At 46.3% G+C, this 25,966-nt stretch overlaps 1 protein-coding gene across 1 annotated transcript in view; it reads left to right on the top strand.

Moving 5' to 3' along the window:
* The window catches only part of LOC144763934 (dynein regulatory complex protein 1-like), a 907,472-nt gene that overhangs the window by 801,288 nt on the left and 80,218 nt on the right, over positions 1-25,966 (top strand). Inside the window, exon 15 of the mRNA XM_078649981.1 lies at positions 6,957-7,103. Coding sequence (XP_078506107.1) covers positions 6,957-7,103 — 147 coding nt within the window. The remainder of the gene's footprint in view (positions 1-6,956; positions 7,104-25,966) is intronic.

The following is a 25,966-nucleotide window of genomic DNA, read 5'->3' as shown; positions in this document are numbered from 1 at the left end:
TGCTGTGCCTTGCCCCTCTGATTTCTCATCCACTCATGAACTGCCCCGAGGTTGTGATGAACCGGAGGCTTGAGGTCCCCGTTTTCTTATAGATTTATCAGTGCTTCTCAAAGTTTATCTAGACCAGTTCCTATGCTCAGTCACTGAAGCCGCTCCACCTGCACCTTTGCCCTTTTTCCAAGCTTGAGGGGCCCCCTCTTTACTGTTGACTATTGCTGAGTTTTTGCCCCCTCATGCCCTTTACACTAGTACTTGCCTCATTTTCCTTTAAAGGATCAGTAGGAGCTTCAGGGTCCTTTGTAGCAGTTTGCTCGATGCCCCAGGATGTAAATGCCACAATCTTTTCCTCTTCTTCCAGTCTGTGCTCATAACACCTAATGCTGCCGCTGCCCCCCTTTCCCCAGAAGGAGATCCTCGCTGCCACCCTCCGCGGATCCCGAGTGCGGTCCTCAGCCGGCGCTCTGACCCACACTTACTCCCTGGTGAGTCCACAGCAGTTGCAAGGTGTGTCAGCACAACCAAGGCTGCACTGCTATGTTCTTTCTTCAGTGGGGGTGAGTACAGGGTGCGTGAGAAGCACCTTTCACTACATGCTTTGCAGTCTCCTGTGCCTTATTCCACAGAAACGCACAACTTGGGGCTGAGTGCACCCGTAGCTTGCTTCTAGCTAGCTGCCATGCTTTTCCCCAACTCTACGCCTTCTTGCATGGAGATTGAGAAGCAGCAGTTGATAGCATTCGACCTACCTCCCAAAGTTTGCTATGTTATTTTGGTAGCCAACCGGCCCTCCGCCAAGACCATGTATGCCTGCTGCTGGAACAAGTTTGTAAAATATTGTACAGAAATGTTTATTGATTCTCTTTCTGCTTCTTTTTCTCAAGTTTTGCTCTTTATTTTAACCCTTGCCCAACAGGGCTCTGCACTGGGCACTCTCAAAGGGTACCTTTTGGCCCTGTCTGCCTTCCTGAGGTTCCAGACCAAACCTTTTTGTTTAAATCTCTGATTGTACATACATTGCTCAAAGGCCTTGTGCATTTGTTCCCACCTTCCCCTTTCATTATGCCTCAGTGGAATCTTAATTTGGTTCTTACCTTCCCGATGTGTGCTCCATTCAAACCTCTGCACAACTGCCCCCTCCGGCTGCTTACCATCAAAACAGCGTTTTAATGGCAATCACGTCTGCCAGGAGGTTGAGCAAATTGCAGGCTTTGTCATCCAGGCCTCCTTACCTGACAATATTTCCTGACATATTGGTGTTTCGCACTAGGGTCAATTTCCTCCCGAAAGTAGTAACATAATTCCATGCAGAGCAATCTGTCACTTTTCCCACTTTCTGAACTCCTCCACACCCCTCTAAACAATGGGAGCGACTCCACTATTGTGACCCAAAAAACGTTGTCATTCTACCTTGAACACAATAAAGAGTTCCGGGTGGATGACACGAAGAAAGGTTGTGCGGTGCAGAAGAGGACTATCTTGTGATGGGTCATCCTCTGCATCAGAATTTGTTATGTTCTGGCCAAAAAGCAGCCTCCTGAAGGCATAAAGGGTCACTGCACCAGAACTAAGGCTGCTCGAAGGCTTCTACCACAGCATTGCAACATAGAGTTCTAGTCTTCGACATTTGTCAGACAGCAACGTGGCCATCCTGGCACATGTTTACCAAGCACTACTGCCTCGACGGTCAAATCCGCAGGGACATACTTTTTTGCCGCTCTATACTCGAGGACTTCCTGGTCTAAAATTGTCCACAGTCCCTCTTCTGGGGATGGTATTGCTTGGATATCTATTCAAAAGTAAGGAATCTGCGGCTGGATGTCTCTATCTGATAGACAAGTTACGTACCCTCAGTAACGCTATATCTGGTAGAGACTTGATTTAGCCGTAGATTGCTTACCGACCCACCCATACTACACACCCTACGGACATGTTTCTAGGGTCGGGGCTGATCTATTTCAGGGTCCTAGTTGTTCAGAAGCACCCCAATGTAAGTGCACTTCATGGCTCTGCGCTTCTGGTATGGAAAGTCGTGAAAAAGTAACTGAAGTCAGCGCACCGAGGTGATGCCTTTATAGGTAATTCAGATGTCACAATGGGCGCAGACGACTCTGATGATGTCACGCGGAGCTGACCGATGCGACCTGCCGGTTCACAGGAGTATTGCTTGAAGAAAAATCTTCTAAATCCAGTCGGATGCCTGGGAAATTCAAAGCTAGAGAATCTGCGGCTAGATCATGTCTCTACCAAAAAAGGCATTACCGAAGGTAACTAACTTGTCAGCCAGGCCCAAACCTTACTTATTAAAAAATATAAGTCACCCCTAGGGTAGGCCCTGAACAGTCCAGAGGGCAGATTGTAATGTATTTAAAAGGTAGGGCATGTTCTTTTAAGTTTTGCATGCCCTGGTAGTAAAAAAACTCATGCATTAGTTTTTCACTATTGCAAGGCCTATATCATCCATTTGATAACATTGGGATTACCTTATTACATTTAATAACTGTAATTTCCAAATGGAAAGATGTAACTGGATCACGTTTGTGTCTCTGGGAGCACAATTTAAAATCCAAACTTAGGGTACATCGGATTTTTGTTGCAATTCTGAAAATGCCATTTTTAGAAAGTTGGCGTTTTCTTACTTTTACTATTTGGTGCCCGCTGCCTGTCTCTGATCACAAATGTTTGGGGTGGGTCCGGTGTGGGTGACAGCAGGCTTTGCGTATTCCCCCTAGACAGCCACACAGAATGGGAGCTACAGATGGGCCATCCTGGCAGGATGGGAGGGAGGAGTTGGAACCGGCCTCACCTGTACCTGAATAGGCTGTGTTCAGTCCCAACACAAAGGGCTGCATATGCTCCTGTGGTGAGTCTGGAGTTAGGGCAGGAAGGGCAGAACATCTGTGCACTTCAAAGGCACCTCTTTAAAGTCTCTCTCACTTCAAAGGCACCTCTGGGTATAAGTACTGGACCTCAAGCACCACCATTTCAAAAAACTTCTGGGCCTGTGCATAATGTGCTACTGATCGACTGCTGCCCGGGAATAACTACTGCCTTGCTGTGCTGACCTGCTGCATGCTTTCCTCTTTGCCCAGGTGAGAAGGACTGGGCCTCCATCACTTGAACCCAGGGTGACTCCAAGGGCTAGTTGGCTGACCTCCTGATCTGAAATTTTAGGGACATAATGCGATTCCAACAACCTTGCAACTGCCCCTGGACTCTAACGTCTGTGAGTCTACTTTGCCAAGTTGTGCCACCCCAGTCCTGGACCTTTAGAAGTGGGCCTAAGGTGGGAGCAGAAGGTCTACATAAACCTCACATCTTTGGAACCAATGCATCGTCGAAGGCGTGGCACATCTCCAACCGAGTCCTCACATCCCTCATCGATGGAAAGCTCGATGCCGATGCTTGCCTCCGCATCGAGCCTTGCAGTTCTTCGGAATAGACTAATCTTGTCAGCGGCACACTGCATCATTTACCCTGGACTTCACATTGCTAGCCCTATCGATGAGATTCTCGACAACGACCCACAGAAACTCGCACTGCAGCTTTGGCGCATCTTAAAACCGCTGCATCATTTCAACTGCACAACGTTTCTTGCCTTGGATCCACGCAATGCTCCACTACCAGGATTTAATTTACTTTGTTTAACTGGTCTAACCTGGTCCTTGTAGCCGGCATGCGCTCCATTGCGGTCGACCAGCTATCCCTTGTTGGCACTTTTTGTCGCTATTTTAACCTAAACATTTTTAATTCCATATTTCTGCTTTCCATTTTTAGATTTTTGTCATTTTGATCTGGTTTTATTTATTAAAATATATTCTATTTTTCTAAACCTGGTGTGAGATCTTTTTTGTGCAGTGTTTTTACTGTTTGAAGTATTGCACAAACACTTACACATTGCCTTCAAGTTAAGACTGCTCTGTGCGAAGCTACCAGAATGTGAGCACAGGTTAATTTGGGGTTTGCTTGTGCCTTACTCTGATTAGTATTGTGGTTGCTGCTTGACCTGGGCTCACACCCTAGTTGACTAACAGCCCAATTTCTCAAAAGGCAGAAGAATCCATCAGAAGAAATAGTTATTTAACTTCTATTATGATCTTTCTGGTGGATACTCTACTTGTAGATTTGTTACTAACCCCGTCCACCTTCCCTTCCTGAAAACTGGTTTCCTACTAGAATCTTTATAATAAGGTTCCAAAATTAGATTTTGCACTGCAGCTTGCTGATGAGATGTCGAGGTCATCCAGTTTGCCTTGAAGGCATAGTAAAGACTCATGTGAAACTGACATTAAGGCACCAGTGAGGGCACTTTAAGGCCTTGCAACATCACTGTGGCATTGTTCTGGCCCTGAGATGGAGCCAACACCTGCTACCGACGCGAAGACCTATTGAAAATTGTTCAGATCCAGTCAAAGGCCTGGGATATTCAAAAGGTGAGGAATCTGCAGGTACATAGAGTGTCCGCCTGAAGATTATTGTTGAAGGTAAGTAACTTGTTCATTTGTCCTTCCCCTCTCTCTCTCTTTAACTATCTCTTTCCTCACCTACACATTTTCACTACCTCTGTATTACTCTTTCCCTTCCTGCCTCCTCTCACAGCTGCCCGGTGTGGTTGCCACTGGCTTTACCAATGTTTATAAAATTGTGGCAGAATATTATTTTATTCACTACCAAGATGACCGTCATTTTGCATGTAGACTCATTGTTGGCAGTCATCTTGGAACACGAGTAATGTTGTACACTTATTGTTATATCATTCCAAGATGGCCAGCATGTTCCGTCTAAACATATATGTAACTTGTTCATCAGGGTTTGTAGATGTCCTCTTATGAAAAGTGACTCTGTACTTATCTGCATGTACTTACTTACCCTGGTGAGAGGGATAGGCAATATGTTGGCCACTATATTTTGTCAGACAAACCACCATCATACAGCAGTACAGTTGTACTGCATCCACTACACCGACCTAACCACGGTCTAGAGTCCTACTGCTATCCCGCTTATCTGGGCCTTGTGCAGCTCTTCTGGTGGGTCAGGCTGGCTTTTCTAGCAGGCGCAGAACACTCCTCAAGCTGGCAGGTATGCTCTCCTGCTCTACACAGGTCACCTTCTAGCAGGCACAGAAAACTCCTCAAGCTGGCAGGTATGCTCTCCTGCTCTACACAGGTCACCTTTCCAGACCTAGGCCCAGTCTGCAGGGAAATTGTTCATTATGCAGACATTTTTTTATTTTTTTATTTGTATAACTTTGGTGTCAGTATGTTACATACATCAATAAACTACAGTCGTCTCCATTTGTTATGATTCAATATATACGGTCACTTCGCACGACAAGGTTTCTTAATACATTCCAATCTCCAGTTACATAGTAGAAACATCCCTCCCCCACATCACCATTCCCCCACCCCCACGTTAAATGGTTATACACTTTTTGCAGACATTCTGGAGCCCGGGTACTGCAACCGGTGCTTGTCCTGAGATATAATGAAAGCTTGCTTCTGACAAACAACTCTTTAGATAGTATAGGACTGAGCCCAAAGGGGGGCAGGTAAACACGGAAAGCATGTTACAGTTAACTCTGCTGTTGATTGCCGACCAGTGCAGCTTGACTTTCATTTTATAAATAGCTCTGGCTGTGCAATTCTTCCCGCACATTTAGCAGGCAGGAAGCTAAGTGGAGACTACATGTGTGTAGTCTAATCTGGATATCATCACGCCCTTCAACAGGCAGCATGATCTGGTGATTACCGTTTTTCAGTGAGCTGCTGATGGTGTAAGTGCATTTTAGCTTCATGTGCTCCCCCTTTTGTGTTTTCTGGATTCGTGCAGACGTCTGTTGTAGGTGGAGGGTAGGGTCTTCATCCAAGAGTTAGGAGCCACGCAGGGAGGAGGTAAGTTCTTTTATGTATTTATTTCAAGTTAGATCTATAGGTTACAGCCACAGCTGAAAGGCTCAACTCTCCCTCCAGCCTGAGGGCTCAACCTCCAGGCTTCCCCCAGCACACAGACTCCAGCATTCCATGAATCTATACATTCTGGAAGCTTCCACAATAAGAATTGTACCGTGTGCCCACTCTGCCTATGCATACGGAGACATGTCACATCATTACACCCTCCCCACGCCTTACACACAGGTCAGGCCATGTCACTACATAGTCCTGCATTTTGGCATAGATTCATCAAGGTAAAATCCACTCGCAAAGGGGCAGATTCTCAGAAGCTGCCCCTTTGCGACCGGTATTTTTGCATTTGGGATGCATCATCCCAAATGCAAAAAATCACAAATTAAGAAATCGCAAAATTGCCATTACTTGCATTTAAGGAATCTCAAATTGAGATTCCTTAAATGCAATGCATTAAAGTTGAAAAATACCGATTTTGCTAATAGGGCTCTCAAATTACCATGAAGTTGAACTTCATGGTAATTTGCAAAAACTTTGAAAAATGCACTAAAGTGCATTTTTCAAAGTTTCATGTTGCGCACACATATGCCCTAAGGGCATGTGTGTGCGCAACATATGTGCACAGATCAATTTCAGGGGTGCAACAGGATGTCCTTTGTACACCCCTGCACCCTTGAAATCGCATTCTCAATTTGCGATTCGCTAATTGCGATTCGCAAATTGAGAATGTCTTCCCATTCATTCCTATGGGCCTCTAGGAATGAAATTTGCGAGTCGCAATTAAGGAATTTTAAGAAATCACTATTTTTTTAGTGATTTCTTCATGCATTGCATTTTGCTATTCCTCAATAGCGAATCATTATTTTTCGCTATTAAGGAATAGCAAAATGGGTTCTTGATGCATCTGTGGGTTTATGTCTTAAATTGGACTGTTATGTTTTTATGGCACCATATTTGCACAATAGCATGCTGTTAGTAGTAATGTTTTTTCGTTGTTGAGTTGAAGCATAACGTGTTCAGTTCACAGGATCTAATGTTTCCCAATTTCCCTTCCAGTGTAAGTAGTTCCCAGTTGAAGCTGCCAGAGGTGGAGGGGCGGGATTGCATCCGCGAGGCCAGATTCTGGGAAGCGATGGCCAACGTTATTCCAGAGTCAAGGCTGAAGGAATGGGATGCCCTGGAAGCGGCAATGTTCAAGTACCAGTAAGTCCTCCTGTGGCAGTAGACCTCAGTCACACTCCGTTAATATTCAGCTAATACGTTAGGAACCACCTAATACGAAATTGCAAACAAAACATAGGAACCAACACGTGGACTCATTTTTATGGGTAAAGACTGCACACGGACCCACTTTTGTGAGATAACAGGCCGTTTTCTTTTCCCTTTTACCTCCTGCTCAGAGCATGATCCAGCAAATTGAAATGAAATGCCAGCGTTTGTAAAGCACACAGCTACCTCCGGAGAGGTGGCTCGGCCTCTGGGGGCCGTCGGGAAGATTAAGCGAGCTATTGCCCAGAGTCACAAGGTGCTGGGCTAACCTGCCGCTGGAGCCGGTGATCCAACTGTGATCCCCATGATCCGGAGCCAGCTGCCCCGCCGCTGCACCACACCTCTTCCCCAAAGCGGGATTCTGCCCGGAGGTAGTGCTCCACTCAACTCATCATCATCATCAGCATCACTTCTTTTATTTGATAAAAAAAAACAAAAGATACAATAATATTTAAAACTTAATGCAGTGCAAAGCATTTCATCGTTACATAGAACTATCTGTCAAAATTTCATAAAAACACAGTTAAAAACATTTTTTAAATGTACCTCTATAATACAAAATAAAGTTGGTACAGTTCATAACAGTGCAAAGACAATTGTCTGACATTAGATCCTAAGGGTTTTCCTCAATTTAATTGAACACTAACTATATTTAGACACCACCACACATATAGGAACTGAAGACAGAGACTGGACAAATATTATAACAGGCCTAGATTGCTTAAAGTTAGCTACTATCAGAATAGGCATCGGATAACGTTTCATAAAAGAAATATGGAATTTCCAAAAAAAAGAAAATAAATGTAAAGTTGTCTATGGGGAAGAGGAGTCACATGTGCATACTGGTAGTTGGTACAATATTGGCCAAGTCGTGCCAAGGCGACTAGGTAATGTATCGTTTTAAGCCTGAAAAGTGTAAGCAAACATCTTTGATGCAAATTTGTAACTCAGATGAACGAATAAGGTGCAAAACCTGGCGTGGTCTTAATCAACAGGTAATCATCACCGGATGTTTCACAAAACATTACTGCGTACTGCACAGAAACAAGCCTTTACAATGTCCTTGCAATCGGAAGTGAGAGGCTCTGCGTTGGTGAACACCTCTGGCATATCCAGACTAGATATCTGTATGTAACAATCTGGGTGGCCCTATCTAGTTTGATGCAATCGTACAATACTGATTGATTAAAATTAGCTTACACTTGACTCACACAGATACCCATCACATGAGGGGTCACAACTTGATGTAAATCGGACATTTAGTCTAACCCTATTTCTACATGGCACACATATGTTAAGGCGCTGCAAGGCCCTGCTAACAACCTCCTCAGGAGCCTGTTCTCTATTTCCTGTAGACCTGGTAATCCTGCACCCCATTCCCCCGAACCCCACTCCCTGCTGGTGCTTGACAGGCATTTCGATTTGTATCCTTGGATGTTTTTATCCCCAGTTCAGAGGCAAAGTTGAAAATGCCTCAACACTGCTAGCAAATTCTGGTCATTTTGCACGTCCCAATGGTCTCCAACTGGATGATGTATCTAAAAGAACCCCCATGTAAGGAAAAGTAGGAAGTGATTCAACCTTAACATCTTTTACAGTGAATGACTTGGTTTTCATCCTCTACAGGATGAATAGCTTAATATGCTTTTTGACTGATTTATGGACTGATCTAAATAATCCATGAACTTTAAAAACTGGTCTAGTAGTCTCTGAAGTCCGAGCGGGATTCTTACATTAGCCGTTGTCAGCGTAAATTAGTGCTGGTATCAGATGCAGATCTTTATTCATGCTGACCAGGTGTTTTTGAAGCCTGTTGATATACAGCGAGAACAGGAAGTAGGCTAACAAGAAGCCCTACCACACTCCCCTCGCTTTTTCAAATTGTTCAGTGGTTTCACCTCTTGAGCCATATCTTACACTAGCTATCACTTTGTTATGTAGTTGTCTTAGAATATAGACAATGTTTTCTTCCACCTGCATATTGGACATATTGTTCCACAATTTGGAACAGTTACCATAATCGAAAGCTGGAAGGAAGGTCCATAAAGGCCAAGTAGAGATTGCCCTGTTTGGCTACAGACTACTTATTTACTAAGAGGAAAAGGTTAGGACCTTGGTTTTTGTTCCAAGACCTGCCTGGAATCAAAATTGAAGATCTGAAAGGATGTGGTTCTCCTGGGCCCAAACCTTCAAGCGATCTGAAAGTATCCCACCGATTATTTTTGTGTGGAGTCAATGAGAGATTGTGGTCAATAGTATTTAGGGTCACATTTGCTGCCATTCTGGAAAATTGGCAAAATAGTGGTGTGGGACGAGGACTGTGGTGGTCCACACTTACTTACACTCTGCAGCACAGAAGTCAGTAGGAATGCTTGTTGGGAGATGTTGTTTTTGAATAAATTGTCACGGTACGGGACCTTGTCCCTTGGGCATCTACTACGTCTGCAAGCTCTACTTCTATGCCTGTAATATACGATGTATTGGGGTCCCCGGTCTTGGTGGCATGTTCATTGATAACAAAAGGGCTGTGATAGACCTTGGTGAAGTGGCTCACCCAAGTGTCAGAGCAGATCACAACATCAAGATCAATCTCTGTTGAATCCCTACAGTAGGGGAAATTCCTAAACCACCAAAACATGCTGTTGGTTCTGGCACTCTCTGTAGGGGGAACCCCAAACATTTTGCTTTTACCCTCCAATTTCTGATGATTTTGTTTTTGCTGGCCTTAGGACTCTATGCACTTTAAACAAGGTAGAATTGGCTTACACCCAATTGGAATATTTAATGCATTCATAAGTCCCTAGTAAAATGGTACTAGATGTACCCAGGGCTTGTAAATTAAATGCTACTAGTAGGCCTGTAGCACTTACTGTGTCACCCACTTAAGTAGCCCTTTAAACATGTCTCAGGCCTGCCATTTCAGCCTGTGTGTACAGTTTTAAACTGCAATGTCAACCTGCCCAAACCTTCCTTTTTTATACTTATAAGTTACCCCTAGGGTAGGCCCTGGACAGCCCAAATGGCTGTGTGCGATGTATTTAATAGATAGAACCTGTACTTTTAAGTTTCACATGTCATGATAGTGAAGCACTTTTAAATTTGATTTTCACTTTCTCAAGGCATACCCCTCCCATAGACCAACATCGGGGTTACCTTTTACATTTAATAAGCTGTAATTTCTATATGGGAGGAGGTAACCAGTTTGTGTTTGATGTATTTGCAGTTTTAAAAAAAAATCTTTTTATTAACATAAGTGCACAGAACAGAGATTAAAACATTCCCACACATCATTACAACATAACAAGAGTACTTTGGGGGATATGAGAAGAAAGGCACATCGGCATTGAGTCGACTGGAGGTACACAAATCTCCCCCCTATATCGGTTCCACTGGCCCCATACAGTCATCCATTTGTGCGGTCGGCCCATGGCCAGGTAAACAGTTTTCTCCCGAAACATGCACCAGTCCATACTTTCTTTCCATTCCCCAAGCGTGGGTGGTCTCTCGGATCCCCACTGCTGTGCTATATTTCGTTTTGCGATCATAGCCCCTAGAGTGGCCCACCTAGCCTGTGCTGTGTTCAGATCAATAGGTTCCCAAATATTAAGGAGGCATCTCCTTGCCTCTGGTGACACCGTTATCTCCAATACCTCTTGCATAACATCATGTATCGAACTCCAATAATCCACCATATTGTGACATTCCCAGAGGATATGGAGGAACTTGCCCACCTGCCCACATCCTCGCCTGCACAAACCATCCTCAGACAGCCCCATCCGGACCAAGCGTGGGCCTGTGACATACACCCTATGTAGTATTTTCAACTGGACTAGTCACAATCGTGCTGGGATCGCAAGCTCCGTCGGAGAGGACACAGCCGATTGCCAGTCCGCGTCGTCTAGTTCAATACCGTCCCTCATCCATTTATCTCTCAATTCCAACAGGAGGTCTGCTCTATGATTGATCAACTTCCTATAAATGAGGGAAATAGTCTTCTCTGGCAAATGCCCGTCCAATATTCTATCTTCCAGTGGCGAGGCCTCAGGTATGCCCTCCTCTATCTGTACTGCTGATCGCAGCGCATGTCGAACCTGTGAGTAGCGGAAACATTCCGCCCCATTCAACTCAAACTCGGTTTGTAGTTCAGCAAATGTCTTAATCCTGTCCTTAACCCAAATATCACCAATCCTAGCAATCCCTATTAGATTCCACTTATCGAACCCTTTCGTGTTCCAAAGTTTGCCAGTCTCTCCTAGTCGAATAATAGAGTGGCCAACGTGAGACGGCCTTTCCATCCCAAAGAATTAGTGGCATCGTGCCATATCCTGACTGCCACACTGGCGTCAAACTTCTTCTTGCCGACTTGGCATACAAAGCTCTATTGTAATTACCACCTGGGAGTAGCCATCTATCCATTGCGTATCCTGGGTTTGAACCAGGCCCATACGTACCCAGGTTTATAGCCGCCAATTGAGAAGCCCAATAATATCGCCTAATGTCTGGAAGGGCGATACCACCGTCATACCATGGTAACGTCAATTTAGTCAGCGCAATACGTGGTCTACCCTCCCATAACAATCTACGTTGCACCCCCTCGACCTCTCGGAAAATAACTGGCTGGAACTATATCTAATGTATTCTGAAGGGCGTAAAGAAAGCGAGGAAGGGACATCATCTTAAAGAGTGTTGCCTTTCCCAACAGGGAGAGAGGCAGCTTCCTCCAGTTGTCTACGTCACTCTTTAATCTAACCAACGGGGGAATAAGGTTCCTCTCATACCGAATTTTGGGATCTAATGAAATAAAAATCCCCAAATACTTAAATCCATCCGTAGCAACTTGAATCGGGCAGTTTCGTGGGGGGATCGGGATATCGCCACTCAGAACATACAAATATGATGTTCCCCCATTTATAGTGAGTCCCGAATTTGTACTGTAGGAGGCCAAAACATCACAGACGACGCTTAAGGACTTTCTGGGTGACGTTAAATAGAGCAAAATGTCATCCGCATATGAAGAGATCCAGTCTTATATCTCAGGGGACCATTGAATACCTCGAATGGAAGGCTCCCAGCGGATCCAGGCTGCCAAAGGCTCAAGTGCCAGCGAGAACAGGAGGGGGGAGAGTTGACACCCCTGTCGGGTGCCTCTTCCGAAACAAAATGCTGCCGAAACTCGGTTATTAACTACCACTTGTGCAACAGGTTCAGTATATAACAGTCTTACCCAACTAATAAACTCCGGTCCGAAGCCAAACTTAGCCAAGACCGCCCATAAATAAGGCCATTCTATCGTATCAAAGGCCATCGTCGCGTCAAGTGACGCTATTATAGCTTGTTCTCCCAGGGTATGAGCTCTGGCCAAAACTCTGTGTAATCTACGAAGGTTCAATGCCGTATTTCTATGGGGAATAAAACCAGATTGATCAGCTTGTAACAGACCACTGATAACCTTGACAAGCCTATTAGACAATAATTTAGCAAGAATCTTGGGCTCCGCGTTTAATAAAGAAATAGGCCTATAATAGGCACACTCGGTTTTTGATTTCCCTTCCTTATGGATAACCACTATAGACGCCACTCTCTGATCATAAGGCAACATCCCCTGCTCTCTCGCTGCTACAAACATATCTCTAAGATAGGGCGCAATCCTATCGGGTCTAAGCTTATATAACTCAATCGGGAGTCCATTAGGGCCTAGTGCCTTACCCGAATTTAAGGAGCGCACTGCCAGGGCCACTTCATCCGCAGTGAGGGCACTGTTCATAAAGTCAAGATCTTCCTTAGTCAGGCCCGGGAGTTGGCTATCTCGCAATATCATGTGGGAGTGCTCCTCTGGCCGGCCCGTAACCGAAGTGTACACTGTACGAAAATAGTCTGCAAAATTGTCCACTATACCCCGGAGGTCTGTTATTCTCGCGTCCTCTGCCGTCTCCAGTTCCGGAACCACCCGATCAGCCCTGTCTTTTTTATCTAGCCAGGCAATAAGCTTCCCAGCCTTATCTCCGACATCGTATAGCCGGCCCTGCTGCTCTCTACTTAAGGCTCTGGCACTATCAGTGATTAACGCTTTATACTCAAGTTGCTTGAGATGCAGGACATGTAGTTTGGCCCGGGTTACCTCCTGCTCCAAGTCCGCCTCAATCCTAGCAATTTCAGATTCTATGTTCACCACTGCTTCATTCCGATCCTTCTTTGCCCCTGCGATTAGCGACAAAGCCTGGCCCCTTATGACCACCTTAAAAGCCTCCCACAGTGAAAGTGGAGACGATACCGATCCCTCATTCTCCTGAAAATAATGCTCTAACGCTTTTAGCAAGTCCCTATGGATTTTAGGATTACGTATGTACCAGGGATTAATGGGGGCTATCCTGCCGCTCGAGTCCAAATTGATGTCAAACCTGACCCAGAGTGGCAAATGATCTGATATGCCTCTAGCTAGGTGTGTTTCCTCGGTGATGCAATATGCCTGAGCCGCCGGCACTAAACAGTGATCTCTATGTGAAAGACTACCATGTGCGCCAGAGTGAAAAGTGAACTGTCGCTGGTCCGGATGCAGCAATCTCCAACTATCAATCAAACCCAACACATCCATAAACTCGGGAAGCCATCTTTGCCCTCGACCCGTATCTCTAGGGGGATGTCTGTCCATAGTCTTGAGACCACGGCATTAAAGTCACCTCCCAAAAGCAAAAGACCCCTCAGGAGGTCCAGTAGGGCTTTCCCTAAATCTACAAATGTGGTTGCCTGCATACCTGGGGGGACGTATACCGACATCATGGATAGGGTATGCCCCTCCCAACGGCCCGATATTCCTACATATCTGCCCCTATCATCCTCAATAACAGAATCAATTACCATCGGAAGCGTTTTCTTAATCAGAATCCCCACCCCACGGGAACCCGAAGTGAATCCCGCATGTGCAACCAATCAGTACCCCATTCTGTTACCCACTAAATACGTTTCCTGCAGTAGGACTTCCTCCGGGGCGTGACTTCTAAGATACTGAAAATCACACTACGCTTAATTTTGTCCCCCAACCCATTAACATTCCAACTTAACACCTTCAGACCCCTACCCCCCATCATGAAACATGAAATGGGTCAGTCTCCTCTCCCGTTCCTGCACCGTGAACATGCTATAATTCTGAATAAAGCCTTGGAATGCAACGCCTACAATAAACAATACTAAAAGATAACAAAAAAGTCCGCCCCAAAACACACCCCATTCACCACCCCCCACCCTGCACCCCTGCTCACGGTATCCATCCGCCCCCAACTCGCAGTGTGCCTGTCGCCCCATCATCTAACTACTAAACTATCAAAGAGTAACTGTGAGGAGTACAGCCCCCACTTGCCCACCCAGCCCCAACAATACTATCAGGCCCATTTTGACAGTGTTAGACAATCAACTAATGACTGCACTCACCCGCACGCATCCCACCCCAACCCACCCCGATCACACCTGCAGCATGAGCAGTTCTTATTCTTTTTCTTGAATGCCTTCCTCTTCATCTCCGCTCTGCCGTCTTCACTCATCCAGAGGATAAACCGTGTCCAACCAGTACCCCGCCGCCTCAGGAATGTCAAAGAAAAAAGCCCTCCCCTCGTGTTCAACTCTCAACTTGGCAGGATACAACATGGCATATTTCAATCCTTTGTCCCGGAGTTTCCTCTTGATGCCCATGAAGGTCTGCCGTTGTTTTTGTACTGCCTGCGTGAAGTCCAGGAAAAAACTGAGAGCAGAGTTTTCATACTGAAGAGGACCTCCGTTCCTGGAGGCCTGCAGGATAGCGTCTCTGTCTCGAAAGTTAAGCACCCTCGCAATCATCGGCCGGGATGGTGCCCCAGGGCGCGGCCTCCCGCCCGGAACTCTATGTGCTCTTTCCACCGCAAAAAATTTCCCAAGGCCTCGGGGCTTCAAATGATTGAGGATGATGTCTTCTACAAAAAGATCCGCGGACTGTCCCTCAGCCTTTTCAATCACACCAATAATTTGCACGTTGTTTCTACGGGCTCTCCCTTCATATTCATCCTACTTACGACTTGCGACATCACTGGCGGTTTTGAGATCACGAACTTCTTGCTGCAACGAGGCCATATCATCTGTGAGACTAGTCGTTTTAATGTCCAGGGATTTCACCTTTTCGCTGGTTTTAGTGAGGTCCGCCCAAATCGAATTAACTTCTATCGTCACCGTGTCCAATTTATGATCCAAGGACTCCATCTTCTTACCTAGGGATGTACGTACCCCCTCAATCGCCGCCATCACATCCTGCAGTGTAGGCTCCGTCACGGTAGTCGACATCTCTGCACCTACATCTTGAGACTTCCCAGAACCAGATGGCGATCCATTAGCTTGGGTGTCGCGATCCAGTTTGTTGGTTTGGGTGAACCTTGTTCCCCTGGACGCCTTTGATTGTTGTTTTTCCGTCTCAGGTTTCGACGCCATTTTGTAAACCGTGGACAGCGATCCAAGCCTCTGCAGCGCTCCTTCCACCGAGGACGAGATCTCGGAACGAGTGTCGGGGTATTCACACCTGCGTGACCAATACCATAGGTCAACTCGTTCCTAGGGATAGTGTGCCCAGCTCCAAGCGCAATCTAATGCACTGAAAATCCAAGGACAATCAGGCCTTCGTCGGTGCCAGTCCGGACCCCACGGGAGCCAATACTGGCCAAACAAGTATCGGAAGAGCGATCAAATTAAATGTGCGGTGTCACCAATGTTCATTCAGGGTCTGCCTCTTGCTTAATTGTTGCCCCCCACCTGGGCTCGCCACAGCAATCAAAAACAGGCACCACCGAACTCCAGGTGCCCAGCGCACCAGCCACTTCAGCGAGGATCCATGGGGGAGCCAATATATTCTGCCCTGAGAGCTGAAACCATACAGTCACACAGGAAAGGTGCGTGTGCACTTGAGCCAGCTGCTGCAAAGACCACAGCCAGGCTCTCCTGGCCCCAGCGCGCCGAAGGCAGAACCAGCCAAGTTCCCGGTGAGTCCTGTCCCCCCCAGCCGCCGCCCGGGCGACAATCTCAGACAGGAGGAAGGGGGTGGGGGGGCTTTCTCAACCAGAGCGCGCGACTGCGCTAGCCCAGCAACTGCCCTGCATCCGTTCTCCTCACGCTCCAGGGGTGGGCAGCAGTTGTCGATAATCCAGGGGGAGGGAGGCACGTGCAGCGCAGACGCAATTTTCACGGGACCGAGCCGTAAATTTCCGGTGTCGGCCCCGTTGTTGATCCACTGCAGCCGGACCTCAACATCCACTCGAGGCCCCAGCTTCTGGGTTGCTAGTCCACAAACTTTAATGGCCGCTCTTTTCTACTCCCCACGGCCGATCGGAGTGCCGATGGAAGCGCCCGGCACCGCTTCACTGCCTCTGTCGATGCCCATGGCCTGAGCTCAGGATAAACAGCAGGATAACTCACGCGGCCATCGCAGTCGCCATCGTAGCTCCTACCCCCGTATTTGCAGTTTTAATGAAAAATCCAAACTGATGGTGAAGTCTAAGTTTAAATTACAATTTTGAAAATGCCACTTTTAAAAAGTTGGTAGTTTCCAGTCTTACCCATGTAGTTCCTTTGGGCTGTCTCTTGTCACATGCCTGAATGTAGCTGACAGTTGGGCTTGGGTGTATTCCTCCTAGACAGCCACACACAATAGAGTGCTTAGATGTGCCTAGATTGGACATCACTGGCCGCATGGTAACGTGGAGCTGGCCCAGCCCTGCTGAGACTTGAATAGACTTTGTCTTGCCTCCACACAAAGGGCTAGCTACCCACTGTAGTTAGTCTGCAGCTAGGACAAGGAAGGCAGGATGCCTGGGGACGTCAAAGGGAAACCTCTAGAAGCTTCTCTCCCACTTCAGAGAGACAACTGGGTACTGGACCTCAGATACCACCACTCCAGTACACTTCTGGACCTGTGGATACTCTGCCAGGAAGAAGGGCAGCTGTGCTGTTGAAGGACTGCCATTCTGCTGGACTGCTACTCTTTTGGACTACTGCATTGCTGGACTTCTGCCTTACTGTACTGCCTGCTGCCCTCTTGCCTGGATGAGAAGGACTGGACCTGCACCTCTTGAACACTGAACCCCAGATTGACTCGAAGGGCTAGTTGACTGGCCTCCTGACTTGGGCCTCAGGGACAGAAGGCTCCAACAACCATTACCCAGCACTTAGACACTGCTTCTGTGAGTCCACCCTGCCAAGTGGTCCCACCCCAGTCCTAGATCTGTGGAAGTGGGCCTAGGGTGCTCTGCCAGCTTCTGTGGATCCTGCAGAACCGACACATGTCTTCTGGTGCGCAGTGCAACCCCAAGTAGAACTGATGCTACTGCGTGAATCGGAACCACTGTAAAGACCAGCATCGCAGCCCATCACCGCATCAGAACGGCCACTACGCAATGCATCTTCAGCACATGCCCTCACATCCCTCATCGAGGACAGCCTCGACAACGACACCGGACCCTCGATGATGATGCAGGACCTCGCACCGCAGCCTCGCCGCATCTTGGAACTAACTCATCTCTTTGACTGCATGACACATCTTTGATGTGGATCCATGCAACGCTTCACAAAACAGGATTTAAGGTATTCCTTTCAGCTGACCTAACTGGGTCCCAGTAGCTGGTCCACAATCCATTGCAGTTGGCCTGAATTAGTGACTTTGCCTCGGTCTGGCATGACCAGATAACCACCATTGGTGCTTTATGCCTTTTGGCAATATTTTCACTAAAATATTTACCATTGAATATCTCCTGTTCTACTAATTGGAATTTTGTTGTTTTGGTTTTGTTTTATTTATTAAAAAATACTCTATTATTCTAACTTCATTGTGCACTCCTTTTGTTGGGTGTTTTCACTGTGTTACTGTTTGAAGTGTTGCACAAATACTTTACACATTGCCACTGAGAGAATACAGGCTGCTCTGTGCCAAGCTACCCGAGGGTCGAACACTCGTTAATTACGGTTTACTTGAGACTTCACCTTGAGAAGAATTGTGGTTGCTGCTTGAGAAGAGTTTTACCCCTCTCAACCAGTAACCCACGTGTGACTATCTTTTTGGGCACTAGCTGTTAATGAAGAGCCCCATGTATCATCCCAATGAACTTCTTTCTGTTTTCAAGAGCCCTGTTGTAGGCCATGTTACAAGAATGCACTACCTAGGGAAAGTGGGATATATTGAATATACTTGGCGAGAAGTCACCACAAAAATAGATCAACATTAGAATGTGATCACTAAAGGCACTATCTAATACTTACCCACCACATTCCAAGAAGCAAATTTACAAACTGCAGAAGGAGTCGTTGAAGGGCCATATTGGGTTGGGAAGAAGAGTTGAGTCTAGTGAGGTTTTGGACATACTTATTCCTAAAATTATCTACAATACAATCATTGATTTCCAACCCAGGAGGTCCTCCTGACTATATTAATTTGTTTGTGCAGACTGTGGCTGTCATCTAAACTTCCCTTCGTCCAGTGAGTGACTTTTTAATAAGTCCTCATACCATTCAGTCTGGGCCAGCCTGAGGAATGGGACACTTTTATTTTTCTGTTCAGTAAGAGAGGGGATGACCTGTATTATTGCATTACTTGAGTGGACAGAAAGAAGTGCAACTGGTGCCTTGGTACAAGAACTAAAATTCAGCAAATCTTCTTGGGGGGTTGAAACATCCTTAATATATATATTTATTCAGAGCAGCACTGGCTTGTAGTTCTAGGATACATTCCTCAATGACTTTTAGATGCACAGTAACTGGGTCCTAAAAGTGCTGAACCGACTCTCCAAATTAAATAATGTAGTAGAGATCAGTAGACATGTGCTAGGACCTAAGACTCTCCTCCCCCAACAACCCCTGTCCACCCTGGCTTTGATGTTTCCAGCATCCATTGAAATCTGTTCAGATTATATGCTGTTTTCCCCATCCCTCTGGGAGGGGCGTATGGAAAGTGCAGAATCTTCTTAGGTGTGACGTTAGCCAAGACCTTTTGATTTTACTAAAATTATACATATAATATACTTAACTTATGGCTGCTTTCAGCTATCCCCTTCATCCATTGGTCTTTTACTTTGTCATTCACATTTTTGTTCCACCCACCACACCATACGGCATGGGGCAATGGTGGTGCCCACTTCAGCCATTAGCCTTCATTGGCTTAGGGTGGAGAATCGCACTAAATTTAAAGCCCTATGCTATATGCATAGGATTAAATCAGGTGCAGTCCCACAGTATCTCAGTGCTTTAGTAAACCCTTACCTTCCCACTCGCTTTCTTTGATCCTCTTCTCAGGCTAAGTTTCACATCCCCCGCATCAAACAAGTACGTATGGGTGGTCAGACCTTTGCTTGCTTAGCTCCTTCACTGTGGAATTCTCTCCCCTTACAGCTCCGGCATGAAACTATTTACTACAAATTCCGCAAAGATCTTAAAACATGGTTATTTAACCAATAGTGCAGCTCTGTCGTCTTGCGTGTGTCCGATGGCGCCGGGAAACCTCCGGGTAGCTGTGCACCTTAGACATTTAATAATAATAATAAGAAGAAGAATTAGCTAACTTCATTATGAAGGACAGCATTTGCAAAGGTCAGCACTGAAGCAGCATCTTTTGTGTCATTCTCTGCCTAGCAACACCCTGGCTATACAGCATCACTGGGGTTGGGGGCAGTGTTTCAAGTTTAAGTTTATTTGTTTGATTAATTAAAATCTTACAAAAAAAGTACACATTAAAATATCTTTTGGGTTGGGGGCAGTGCTTCACTTTGGTACTAAGAACCAGCTTTCTCGATGTGTTGTTGCCGTGCCTGCTGTTAATGAATGCAACGGCTCTTTCAGTGTTCGGCAAGATCTCTCCTCTGTGAGCATTCCCTGCACTCCTTCTCTCAGACACTGTCTGATAGGTGCAAATAATATTTTCTTAAATTTAAATAAAATTGGTCTCATGGGAGGCCATCTCATGTTAATAAGTGTTTGAAATTGTGTTTCTGGTTGACAGAGGTATGCACCCTGACCATGCGGGAAACACAATTCTAGTCAGGGTAAGTCAGATGCACACCATAAATTAACCTGTGCTCACCCTCTGGTAACTTGGCACAGAGCAGGCAGGCTTAACTTAGGCAATAAGTAAAGTATTTGCGCAACACTTCGAACAGTATCAAGGTGAAAACACCACAAACAGACTTCATTAATGTTAAGTAGGTAACGATCTTATAAATAAAACAAGACCAAATCTACAAAAAATCTAATATGTAGAAGTCAAGATATGAATTTGTAAAAATGAAATGTAAAAAATTAACATTTAGAAGCAAAACGTGCATATGGGTATTATCTGGTCGAGCAGGACTGGGGTAAAGTGAAGAGTCCTGGCCGATGGTGATGGAGCATGGACCGAATACAGGAGCCACGCAAGCCCCACTGAACAAAGTGCCTTGATACTGGTTGCAACAGCAAGGTGCGTGTGCTTTGAGCACTGTGTCTGTGTTGATCCAGCAGTCAAAGCGGTGCATCAATTTTCTTCACACGTTGGTGGTGATGCGCCGGTTTCATAGACGATGCACCGGTTTCTCCACGCAGGCGAGGATATGCTTTGATCTTCCCACAATACAACGGCAGTGATGTGTAGTTTCAATGCGACGGTTCTTTAAGGCCATGCGCTGATTCAGACCGTGATGTGCCGATTCTGCTCCAACAACAGCCACGATGCATTGGTCAGTTCGACTAGAGCAAGCACCTGGCCACTTCCAATTCAGAGACTCTGTCCATCACCACCCCTTGTTGTAAATATTTTTGTCCACCCTAAGCGTGGAAGGGTATACTCAGATGTGAGTCCCTTGCTCATTGCACCATCAGGATTCAAGCAAGCCGGGCCGAAGACGGCTGAAATGCCAGAAACCGGTCCCCGGAAGCTTGTTTCCTTCCCAGTGTAAGAATTGGCTTTTGTAGTCTGGTCTGCCCTGTTCCCATGATGCACTGGGCCAGGGACAGACTAATTTGCATACAGCCAGGTTCTGAAACTGGGATGGTGCAATGAGCTAAAAAACGGTGTTGGATCTAGCCCTGATATCTTGACTGGGTGAGAGTATTCTGCTTAATTCAGAGACTCTGTCCATCACCACCCCTTGTTGTAAATACTTCCAATGGACCAGGCATGGGAGCAGGTGGTGAAACTTTGATAGTCCTGAGTCTCAAAAATAGAATGCAAGGCCAACAAGCCCTAGAGACCTTTCTGGGTTCATGCACACTCCAGTTCTTCCTCAGCAAGGGCAGAGGTTAGCAGGTAGCAGGGCAGCACAGCAGAAAAAAAGTTTTTCCAGAGCAGCAGTTTAGCAGAGTGACAGTCCTTCTTAGCACAGCTGTCCTACTTCCTGACAGACTTTCTTTACAGATCCAGAAGTGTCTGGTTTGGTGGGGTCAGAGACCCATTACTTATACCTAGTTGTGTGTTTGAAGTGGGGGTGACTTCAAGGTGCACAGAGGTTCTTTCTCCCTAGCCCTGGCTCTATACTCACTACAGGGGGTTCATCTGCCTTTTGTGTGAGGACATAACACTGCTCATTCAGGTTTAAGTGTAAGCTCCTCTCTCCCATCCTGACCAGGATGAGCCATCAGGATGCAGATGGGCACTCACTCACACCTACTCTTCCTTTGAGTGGGGCTGTCTAAATAGAATGCACAAAGTCCAGCTGTCACCCACCCCTGATGTGTATTGTAGAGAGGCTGCAGGCCCACAGAGCTTTAAGAGCAGAGAAATGCCATCTTTATAAAAGTGCCATTTCTAAACTAGTAATGTTAGATCCAACTTTGCCAGCAAAGAGGATTTATCCTTACCATTTCAGTGGTATGAAACACAACAAAGGTACTCCTTATAAATGAAGAATTACAGCTTAAATGTGTAATAAGGAATTCTCAGTGTTTACCTATGAGAGGAGTAGGCATCACAGTAGTAAAAAATGAATGTATGTGTTTTTTACTACCAGGACATTCAAAACTTGAATGTACTGTAGTGCAGTTCCTATATTCCCAATAGGCTCTGCGCATTGGAATAACATAAACGATAGTTTAGACGTAGGACTAAGGTCGACTAGGTCTCTATTGAATATGTTAGACTTAATTATGAATGCCAGCTAGCTCAGAGGTCACTAGAAACTTTCTCGAGTGAACAGGAAGGAGTTAACTTTCCTGAATAGACAAGAAGGGATTAGTTCTCCAGTATTCAATCTTTCATAGATTCACATGCTTGTATCTTCCCCGTCGTCATGGTGGGAGTCTCCCGGTATATGATAACCATAGCAGTAGAAGAAAAAACTGCCTGGAAGCCATAGAGTAGTGAAACCACAAGGCAACCTCTCCTCCTCATTATGTGGCCCAAACTACAGCCAATCAGCTGCCTGCACCAGCCTACACCATTCCCAGCAGAGCCACCAAACCTCATATTTCCAACCGCCTTCGTGTGAGAAGGAGTCTCCCTGAGCTCTGCTCAGTTTATTCTCTCTTCACTGAACTTTTGACCTTTCACAGTTGGAAGTCAGGTACTGTTCTTTTCTTGTCAAGCATTATTTCATTCAGAATGTCTGAAAGCTCCAAGAAGAGCCTTTTCAGAGCTTGCAGGTCCTGTGGCAAGGCCAGACTGTTTTCTGAAGATCCTCACAAGGAATGCTTGTACTGTCTGTACCCTAAGCATATTCCTAAGGACTGCAAGTATTGCCGGACCTTCTCTGCCAAAACACTGAAGGATAGAGAAGCGCGCCTCTTATTATGGCTTCAGAAAAGGAAAGCTCAAGACTCAGAGTCTGAGGGAGAAGCCAAGGGACACACCTCTAAGAAACAAAAAAGAAGGTCCTCTGAGTAAAAGGGAGATGTGAGGAAACAAAAAGCAGGAAAAACTAAGGAAGGTGAACGTTCTACTTCACTCCCTCCAACTCCTCTCAAGCCTTCCTCAAGAAAGAAGGCTCCGTCGTCGCTTCCGTCGACGAAATATACTGAAATTCCAGTCAGATCGCCGACGAGGCCGTCGACGACCTCGACGACGACCATCTCGTCGACGACGACGACAATCTCGACGACAACAGCTTCATCGACGTCGTCGACGACGACGACTCCGTCGATGGTGAGTGCCAGACCTTCGTCGACGGCAAGATCTTTGTCGACGAGCATCCCGTCGACGATGCAGATAATTGTTCCGTCGACGGCCCCGTCGACGGTCACGTCGACGACGAAAAAAACGTCGACGATGCCATCTCCAACAAAGATAACTGCAACCTATATTTCCATAAAGAGGATTGCTCCGTCGACGGGAGCGTTGACGAGCAAAAAAAGGGGAGTTTTCCACGCCGAAGATTTCACCTCTACTGCCCTCTACCATTCTGGATTGCCAGGAATCAGAGGAGGAAGGATCCTATGGTGTTGCTTACAGTCCTTCGCAGCTCCATATTAAACATCAGGATTCCGATGAGGAAGACCTCCAAGAGGCCCAGGAGCACTTCTCTTTTACAGATCGGCCGGTCAAAGGCCAGATGAGATACGAGTCATTTCATCAGGCCTATCACTATGAGGATGAAGAGGAAGTGGATACGCCTGTGCGGGAAGAGGCCATGTCGGTGCCTATCTCTTTAATAACAGATCTAAGAAGCATGATTGACAGCTATTACCGTCACTTTCCGGAAGATAATGCTTCCGCGGCCACTGAGAAAGTCTCTCAACCTGCAAAAGAGACACCCCTGACTCAGCCGCCTCCTCCTCCTCGGACGGAGGTCCAAAATGTTATTACAATTCGTGATGACTTAAATGATTCCGATCAGGACAATCAAGAGGAGGAAGGGGAAATTCCTCAGGATGAGGGGGTTGGAGATGAATGGGATCAATATATTGCTCCAACGTCCCCAGTGTCACCTTTGTCTCAATCAAGCTCTCCACCAGAGGACATAGCCAGTTTTCACAATTTGATGGAAAAAGCAGCTAAAAGATTCAAGCTTACTATGCCAGCCAAGGAAAGCGAATGTTTCCTTTACGACTTCAAGGAGTCCTCCAGGAAGTCAGTAAGAGCCATTCCAATTATTGACCATATCTGGGATGAAGGACTCAAACTGATGAAGAATCCAGCCTCAGTCCCAGCATCCATACCCAAGCTGGACAAAAAGTATCGCGCTATAGAGACGGCTCCAGCATGTCTTATTCGTCATCCTCGACCGGACTCGGTTGTGACTCAAGCAGTGCAGAAGCGCTCCAAGAACCCAATTGCAACATGCGTGGCGCCCCCCGATAAGGAGGGCAAGAAGATGGACGGCATAGGTAAACGCTTTTCAGTCAGGGCAGCAGCTTCCATCAAAGCAACCAATGCAATGGCTCTTCTGAGCCGGTTCAATAGACAAATGTGGTCTGACATCGCACCATTCCTGTCGCACCTTCCGGAGGACAAGAAAGAGGAGGCGACTACCATCCTACAGGATGGAGCCAGAGCAGCGTCGGAGTCCATAGATGTGGCAATGGATATAGCGTCTATAGCTTTCCGCCAGATGGCTGGGGCAGTAACCCTACGGAGGCAAGGATGGCTCAAAGCTACATCCTTTCGACCGGAGGTCCAGTCTAAAATCTTGGACATGCCATTTGATGGCGAAAGCCTCTTTGGTAAGCAGATCGAGGAGGCGTTGCATGGGATAAAAACAGATACCAATACTGCTAGATCCTTGGGATCATTACAGCAAGGCCGTTATCAGTCCTTTCGCGGCCGAGGATCCAGAGGACACTTTCAACAGCAACGTTCCTCTTACCAATCTAATCGGTACCAACCTTACAACCAACAGGGATACCGTCAGTACTCCTCCAACCAGCAATATCGGTCCTCGAACACTTCCTTCCAACAACAAGGAAGAAGAAAGTCCGCCGCCAGAGGGAAGCAAGACTCTGGTCGCAGACAGTGATGTTCCTCAGGCGCCTCCAATACCGCTTCAGATCGACCAGTTCCACTACCTCTCTCAGTTTCTCCCGCATTGGCAGTCCATAACATCGGACAGATGGGTATTAGACATCATTACACAGGGTCACACCCTGGAATTCTCACAAAGGCCTCCAAATCGTCCACCTCTCTGCAGAGTTCATCAACATCTAGCAGCTCTCAAAGCAGAGATCTTATCACTTATACTGAAAAGAGTGATAGAGGAAGTCCCATCAGACCAGCGGGGAACAGGTTTTTATTCACACTTCTTCCTTATAAAGAAAAGGCAATCATCAAAATGAAGGCAGGTACTGGACCTCAGAGATCTGAACACATACATAAAGAAACTTTCTTTCCGTATGCTGTCCTTACAGGAAATTCTTCTACTGCTCCGCAAGGGAGACTACATGGTCTCTCTAGACCTGTTGGATGCATACTTCCACATTCCTATACACAGAAAACAAAAGAAGTATCTGCGATTCATGGTGGCGGGGCGCCATTACCAGTTCAGAGTTTTGCCTTTCGGTCTGAAGTCTGCCCCCAGAGTATTCACAGAATGCATGGCTCCAATAGCGGCGCATTTAAGGCAGCAAGGTCTCCAGGTATTCCCATACCTGGACGACTGGTTAATAAAAGGACCATCGTTCCAAGCAACACAGAGATCTCTACGGATGTGCACGGATCTCTTTCAAAGATTAGCCCTTCGGATAAACAAAGAAAAATCATTTTTTCTTCCGACTTGTACTCTACAATTCCTAGGAGCAATCTTGAAAACACAGGAAATGAAAGCTTACCCATCAGAAGAACGAGTAAAAAAATCTTGAATCTGACTGCATCTCTGGCAACAAAAAAGTTCACTTCCATCAGA

This window comes from Lissotriton helveticus, chromosome 6, assembly GCF_964261635.1.
Source record: "Lissotriton helveticus chromosome 6, aLisHel1.1, whole genome shotgun sequence".
In the NCBI taxonomy this organism is placed as follows: Eukaryota; Metazoa; Chordata; class Amphibia; order Caudata; family Salamandridae; genus Lissotriton; species Lissotriton helveticus.
This window is presented reverse-complemented; position numbering and strand designations above follow the sequence as displayed.